Source organism: Lygodium microphyllum, chromosome 12, assembly GCF_053477565.2.
Source record: "Lygodium microphyllum isolate KBCC chromosome 12, Lygodium_microphyllum_v1.1.10, whole genome shotgun sequence".
Classification (NCBI taxonomy): domain Eukaryota; kingdom Viridiplantae; phylum Streptophyta; class Polypodiopsida; order Schizaeales; family Lygodiaceae; genus Lygodium; species Lygodium microphyllum.
The window spans coordinates 52231526-52239029 of NC_141146.1; the positions used below are offsets into that span (position 1 = coordinate 52231526).

Here is a 7504-nt window from a genome sequence, read left to right on the forward strand (position 1 = left end):
AACTTTAAAAGAAATGTAAGGAAGCATTCTTAGTTGCACTAAAATTTCCCTCCATGGAATATTCATTTTTGCTTCTTCACCATGATTTTTTTTTTCATATAACTAAAATCTATCAATATGAGAAAAAGCAATGGCTAGTCTTAAAATAAATTGTATTATTGGCAAAACAATTATGAAAGCATACAAACTTAACTATCCTAAAGCCACAAATAATTGTTCTAACAAGTTGTCCATGTGCATCCAAGGGTGCAATCATTGAAATGCAACATGATATGCACATCAAAAATGTTTTAACACAATATCGTGGACTAATTAAAAAGGAGGTCATTTTGGGACCTTTCATGTTTCTCTCTCTAAGCTAAGTTGGTGGTTCATAGAGGGCTTGAGAATGAGTTTTATTTAGTTTAATGAGAAACCAATCACTTATTGCCTACCTTTCTCTTTCACATATTCCATTAGATGTTTTGGTGTTCAAAAATATAGAATCTTATCATAACTAAAGGATCCATCTTCTTGAGAATGACTTAATTGTGAAGTCTAAATCTAGAGGTGCCAGATGTCAACCATGATTATACTACTTTCCAAAACCTAGAATAAATTAGTCATATAATAAAGATCATGGTGATTTGCTATGTTATATTTGAGGAACTTCATACAAGCTAGTAGGGTCTTCAAGCAATTTTATTGTCCACTAATCTAATATGTGAATTAGATGTTTCAACATTCAAACATATGGAAGCCTATCATAAGTAAAGGACTCGCCTTGAGAATGAGTCAATTGTAGGAGTCAAAACCTAGAGATGCTCATTGTTAACCACTATTAGGTCACTTGTGGAAAAATGGAATGGAGTTGTCATATCATAATGATCATGGTAATTTCTTTTTTTGTATTTAAGAAATCTTATAGGAGTTAGTAGAGTCTTCAAGCCATTTTATGTCAACTAATCTTGATTGGACTCTCGGTGACATGTGAAAATGACAAAAATAAGGAGTAGCCTTGTTTACTTTCTATTTCTCTTAGTAGGTTTAGGACAAGTGGGGCTTCCCTTTTCATTTTTCCAGAGGTAAGAAAGCCACCTCTCAATGATATATGTAGACAAGAAGACAATTCAAGAGTGAATTCCAACTATTTTCTATAATATAAGATGAAAAATTAAGGTGCAACCAAAGCTTGAGATGATTTTGAAAGCTTCAAGCTAAAGCTCACATATACTTTTGACTCTACAATGAGAGATATGTAGCTTGTGATATTCTATAAGGTTTCTCAATGCTAGATTGTGATTCTTAACAACACCCATGCTCTAAGGTTTACACCCTTCCCACTTTGGATTGACTAACACCTTGATTATAATGAATCATTATCTTACAAGACGCATTCATGCATTAGCAAGTTGCTTTGAATTTTGATATGTTGATGGTTGCATTTAATATACTAGTCTTTAGACAAACCTTTCAAACTAAGGTACTTTGCTTGACTTGAGATGTATGCATTTTCTCGTATTTATGCATGCCATTTTTATATATCATGCCATTCCCTAATTTTACATGATGGTTAAGTTTTGAATGAGAGAGCACCTTTCACAAAAGTATAGTTTTCCAAACAAAAGTTCACATCAACTAGAAAATGGGTCCTGGGGTTTTTTAGTAATTACACTACTTTTTGGAAGGAAGTTGGGAGCATAAAGTTTCTCTAATCAATGTCATTTCTTGCGTGTAACTTTAGATAAAATGCCTTAATAGTGGATCATATGAATCTCCAAGTTGTTATGATTTGAGCTCAAAAGTGACATTTCTCCAAAAAGTTGGTACACTTATCTTAACTTCAATATTGAGAAGAAGGTCTTGCCTTTCAAAAACTTATGCTTGCACGCAGAGACTTCCTACATGTAAAAGATTTTATCAAAGACTACTAGGCGCTCTCGGTGCTTCGCATTCATGTGATTATGTCCCAAGACGTACTTCGCATAGCAAGAGCATTCTCACGTAAGCATACTCACACACTAAATCATCTTTATGGCTAATCACATAAAAGCTATTAGAAGAAACCATATATGTAATGCAATGACATAACACTTAATTGATCTTTCATGAGTTTTTTCTTCGAATTGTATGCTCTTATTCTCTCCTTCACCCTTCTACATGCAAAGAGGATGGCCAATACTTTGCATAAGTTTTAGAAAGAATTATAAGACTTCACTTATCAAGGTATGCTTCATGTAGCAAACACGCACATCTGCACACACACACACACACACACACACTCTCTCTCTCTCTCTCTCTCTCTCTCTCTCTCTCTCTCTCTCTCTATATATATATATATATATATATATATATATATAACAATAGCACATTGATAATGCAGAACATATATATATTCTTTTTTCTTGTTTTCTCCTCTGTGTGTGTGTGTGTGCGCGCGCGTGCGCACGCATGTGTGTATGTGTGTCTACATGTGTACATATGTATATGTGTGTTTAATACATGTGTTTATATTTCTATGATCTCATAAGTGTGTCTCCTCTCTCTCCCTCTCTTTATTTTTCTATTGTCTCCTTTCTTTGGTTCTCCCAAGAGCCCCTCTTGTTTCCTTTCTTTCATTCTCCCAAGTCCCCTCTCTCTCATCTTTTTTCAACTCATATGTGTGCATGTTGTGTATGCATATGTATACATACACAGGTAGGTGTATCGGTGTGGATGTATGTGTCTACATGTATGTAAGTGCATGTTTTACAAGTTGGTATTAATTTTCTCTCCTCTAATTCATTTCATGTCCTCTTTCATTACTCTATCTCTTTCTTTGAATTTTCTAGTCTCTCTCTCCCCTCTCTCCATTTTTTTCTCGCTCATATGTCTATGTGTATATGAGCGTGTGTGCATACGTGCATACACGTGTACGTGTTTTACATATTATGCATGTGTACATGAGTATAAGTGCATGTGTGTGTGGGGTATGTGTGTTCATCGTGTATGCATTGTGTGTGCATGTGTGCTCTTATAGTATTTGTAGATTTGTGGATGCTTTTAGAATATGTATACATTACATGCACATGTTCAACCATTAAAATATCATCTCATTCTAAAATAAAATTCACCTCTCTTTTTATAGTGAATGTACATTAAAATATATCTCATCTTATATGAGAGAGAGAGAGAGAGAGACATAGAGAGAGAGAGAGACCAACAACTTTCAAAGACTCATCTTTCCCCTTTTCATCATCATATCACCCTTCAAAAGACACCCCTCTTTATTTCTTGAATATTAAACCTCTCTATGTTTACCTTTTCAAAGACTCACTTGTTTCCTTTCCATTATCATATTACTCTTACAACAAAAGCCTCTTTATGTCTTCAATACCAATAGGCTTGGGAATCTTTTGATTGCTTCAGGATCCACAAGGGAGAGCTCTAAATAATATATAGAATAGACAAATATGCATAGGATCATGCAATACATATGTAATTGTGACATGTAGCTTGTGTGACTAGCTTAGCCATAAGTTTCAATCAGCATAGCTGGCTTATGATGTGCTCACAAATTGTAAATCTTGCATATGGGAACACTTTGGAAAGTTGTTACGCTAAAGTGACATATCATAAGAAGAACAATGGCAATATTGTATTTGCATGCACCTTTCTGTTTGATGTGGAGCGTTTACTTTAAAAAGATATACATCATGTGAGAGGTTCCATTATTAGCTTTAACTACCTCAATAAAAGCTCAATGATTGCCTTTAGGCTTGTTTATGGGAGCAGTTTATGCTCTTGAGTTTGCTCATCCTTGAAGAAGGATGAGTGGGAGTTAAAGTTGGTGAATGTGTATTAGGATGTGTTGCACTTAAACATGTGAGCACATAAAGTGTATGAGAGAGAGACAGAGATAAGGAAGGGATGGTGGGTGGACACCTAATGAGGAGCAAGCCATGGTCTGCTATAGCCTATTATCGTAAAAGCTTCATGATATGTAAGTCTAAAAGTACTTCACACCCCCCCTTGCCGCTTCTCTCTTGACGTGCTTAATTAAGCCTCTTATCTACCCTTATTGAACTTTAAAGCCTCTCTCTTCCCTTCCCATTGACCCATCTCTTCTCTCTCTCTCTCTCTCTCTCCACACACACACACACACACACACAAATACGTTTTCTGAAGTCGGCAAAAACCTTCAACCTTAATGGTTTGCAAGTTTTTAAAAGACTCTTGCAGGCTATTGGTCATGTCAGAACATAAATGACCCTAGATTTTACTGTTGAAACACTTTCTCTTCGAAAAGCCAAAAGGCCTTTTTAAAAGAAATCAAATTTAACAAATTCACTTGACATTATGCCCAATTTTTTTGAGAACACCCATACTTGAAAGCTTGAACTTTGTTTTTTGCTTTTACTTTCTTGGTTGGGGGGGGGTTGTGTGTGTAGTGATTTATGCAAGGTTGGTGAAAGGAATGGATCCAAGTGACTCTGAAGAAGGTGTAAGTACCTCTAGTGATGGATTTGTGATAGAAACATCTCTGGTGCTTGGATTGATAGGGGGTTTTTGAGGGTTGCACATCTGATGAATTTTGCAGGAGGAGGAGGAGGAGGAGAAGAAGCAGGCCCGGCCCAAGAGGCTGCTGGGCCTGCGCGACTGTGCGCGCTGCCTTATCAATCGCAGGCGCTCCCTCGTGCAGAAGCTCGGACGTTTGCCCTTCCCCGTCGGCACCATCGTCAGACAGGCCGATCGCCTCCTGGATCCCCTCGCCCACCGCCTGGACGGCTGTATTTTGTGCATCCTGTCATCGATTGATCACAAGGTAAGAGCCCTCAATTTCCTTCACCTATGGGTTGGTTCGGTTAATTTTTTGCCATTTCTGTCACTATTCTCCGCACAGATATTAGCCATCAACGCACATAAGCGTGATGCATATCCGTGGCCATACTTATGTTCAGACATTAGAGCTCACCCCACAAAGTCCTTGACCACCATCATGTACAGGAATTGGACCTCAACTCATGAGTATGATACACATCCATGATTATGATAATTTATCGAAATTAGACCTCAATCCATTAGTATGATGCACATCCATGATCATGGTCATGTACAGAAATTAGACCTCAACTCATAAGTAAACTCATTAGAATGATGGACATCCATGACCATGATCATGTACAGAAATTAGACCTCAAGTCACAAGTCCATGAGCATGATCATCCACAGAAATTAGACCTCAATTCAGAGTCTATGACCATGATCATGCACAGATTTCACCTCAACTCATAAGTATGATGCACATCCATGACCATGATCATGTACGAAAATTAGACCTCAACTGCTAAGTGTGATGCACATCCATGACCATGATCATGTACAGAAGTTAGACCTCAATTCTTGAGTATGATGCACATCCATGAATATGATTTATGCAGAAATTCATACACAGAAATGAGATGCTCTTCCATGACCATGATCATATACAGAAATTAGATGTACATCCATGACCATGATGGTATACAGAAATTAGACCTCAATTCAGAAGTATAATGCACATCCAGGAACATGATCATGTATGCTGAACTGTATCCTTGGTCAATCATGGGTCCTTGTGACTTTGTTATCACAGATATGTGCTGCCAGTACACATGTGAAAGGATTGGTTATGGACGCCCCTGCAAAAATTTACAGAAGAGGGTTACTTGGGGCTTCTGCGGATATATGGGTACATTATGGACCGAGCATTAAACAAGAGGTGCAAAGAGCTATTCATTGTGCTAGTAGAGTACCACTGCTAAATCTGGTGATTCCTGTTTTCTGTGCAATTTTAGCTCCAATGACAGTCAGTATGTGGCTAGTCAAGAAAAGTGTCATTGACGGCATCGCACAATCATTCTTATGTGAGGACCTTTCAAAAACACAGACTTCAGAGCCAGGTCAAGAGTTCGTAATGAGTGAGTTGCACAGTCCAACTGTAGTAGATGAACCCTTTGTGAAGAATGAAACCAAAGAAGAAGTTGTGGAGGATGAAACCAAAGAAGAAGTGAAGGATTCTTTTGAAAGTGTCAGTGAGGCTGTGAGCTTGCCTCAACAGGAGGAAGATAGTCCAACTGTAGTAGATAAGCCCTTTGTGGAGAATGAAACTGAAGAAGACGTGAGGGGTTCTGATGAAAGTGCCAGTGAGACTGTGAGCTTGCCTCAACAGGAGGAAGAGTATGTGCCAGATGTGCTCGAGATGATAGATTCAAGCTGGTCATTAGGTGTAAGTGCCTTCGCTTTGCCCACAAGAGCCTCAAGCTCATCACAATCTTCCTCTAGTGCATCCAGCTCAAACTCACCGTGGGTGAGAAGAATCTTTAAAGTTGATTGAAGTGGTCATGCAATACGAGATCATATAGGACATTTTTTGTCATAGAATGGTTCCTAAATTACTGTTGTGTTGTACAGTATGATCTTACTGCATTGTGTTGTACAATTTGATCTTATTAGTATCATTTTTTAAGGTGCCCTGTATGGGATTGCACTATTTGTCATATGTATTGTTGGAGCTTACAAGTGCATGCTCATATGATGTGGACTGTTTATGTTGTTGGAGCTTACAAAAATATTTGTTCAGAATTATGTTTTGACTATATGGGTCTACAAGAGTTCTGCCTTCCATACCTGTAGCGTTGGAGACTACAAATATATGCTTCCATTTTGATACAAACCATCTTTACATGTGTATATGCAAATGTACTTCCAAACATATGTTGTAGCTAAGATGATGCACATATAAGTAGAATTGAGGTATCATATTTACTAGCAATGTATAATTTCTTGTGAAGGCAGCTTTAAATATTGAAAGGTATTACCCTAAGCAAACTTGACCTCATAATCAATACCATGAAGATCTCCTAATAAGTAGGAAGCTGAAAATTTTGTACAAAACATCTAGCTGTTTTTGAACAAACGAGTGATGCAATCACAAGGGCCTACCTACATAAAGTGATGCAAGAAACGAGTCATAGGAATCCTAAGGTCATTTTACCAGCAAGAACCATTGAAATAAATCCTAAACTTTAAAATGAAGCATAATGTTTTCAAGCATTGAATATTGCAATTAAATTTGGGGTGAGAGTTTTAAAATGAAGTCTACTAAGAAGAAATAAAAGGGCTTTCTTTATCCTCATTATGTTAATCTACAAGAGTAGTTAAACCATACCATATATTAAAGTCCTTTAATTTGCTCCATTTCGTTTTGGTACTTCACTAGTAATTAAAGTTAACCAAGTGAGTGGTAAATTTTGCTTTATAAATTAGATATGTGTACATTATGCACTTGGAATGGTGGAAATGAGACATGGTAGCTATGTTCAATACTTTGAATACACACCAACACATCAAGGGTACTTGTATATATAGGAGCACTTTGAGGTGTGGTTTGAACCTTTGGTGGGGAGCCAATCACTCTTCCTCGTGCTAGGGAGTATTACTAGCTTTAGATCATGCACAGAGAGAAAGCCCTTAATGCTAGTATGATGTAGGTCAATCATAGAGA

General features: G+C 37.3%; 1 protein-coding gene across 1 annotated transcript; it reads left to right on the forward strand.

The window, feature by feature from the left end:
* Positions 1-3764: 3764 nt before the first annotated feature.
* On the forward strand, positions 3765-6585 carry LOC148027768 (uncharacterized). Its single transcript, XM_087689474.1, has 4 exons — positions 3765-3961; positions 4410-4462; positions 4559-4783; positions 5594-6585. Exons 1-4 carry the CDS (start codon positions 3889-3891, stop codon positions 6332-6334), a joined length of 1092 nt encoding a protein of 363 aa, XP_087545600.1. The 5' UTR covers positions 3765-3888; the 3' UTR covers positions 6335-6585.
* Positions 6586-7504: the final 919 nt, after the last annotated feature.

Excerpts from the sequence above, each read along its gene's own strand:
- LOC148027768 (XM_087689474.1), top strand. The coding sequence starts at position 3,889 with ATGGTGGGTGGACACCTAATGAGGAGCAAGCCATGGTCTGCTATAGCC. Across the intron at positions 3,962-4,409 it reads TCGTAAAAGCTTCATGATAT|TGATTTATGCAAGGTTGGTG; the intron begins GTAAGTCTAAAA and ends TTGTGTGTGTAG. Across the intron at positions 4,463-4,558 it reads CAAGTGACTCTGAAGAAGGT|GAGGAGGAGGAGGAGGAGAA; the intron begins GTAAGTACCTCT and ends TGAATTTTGCAG.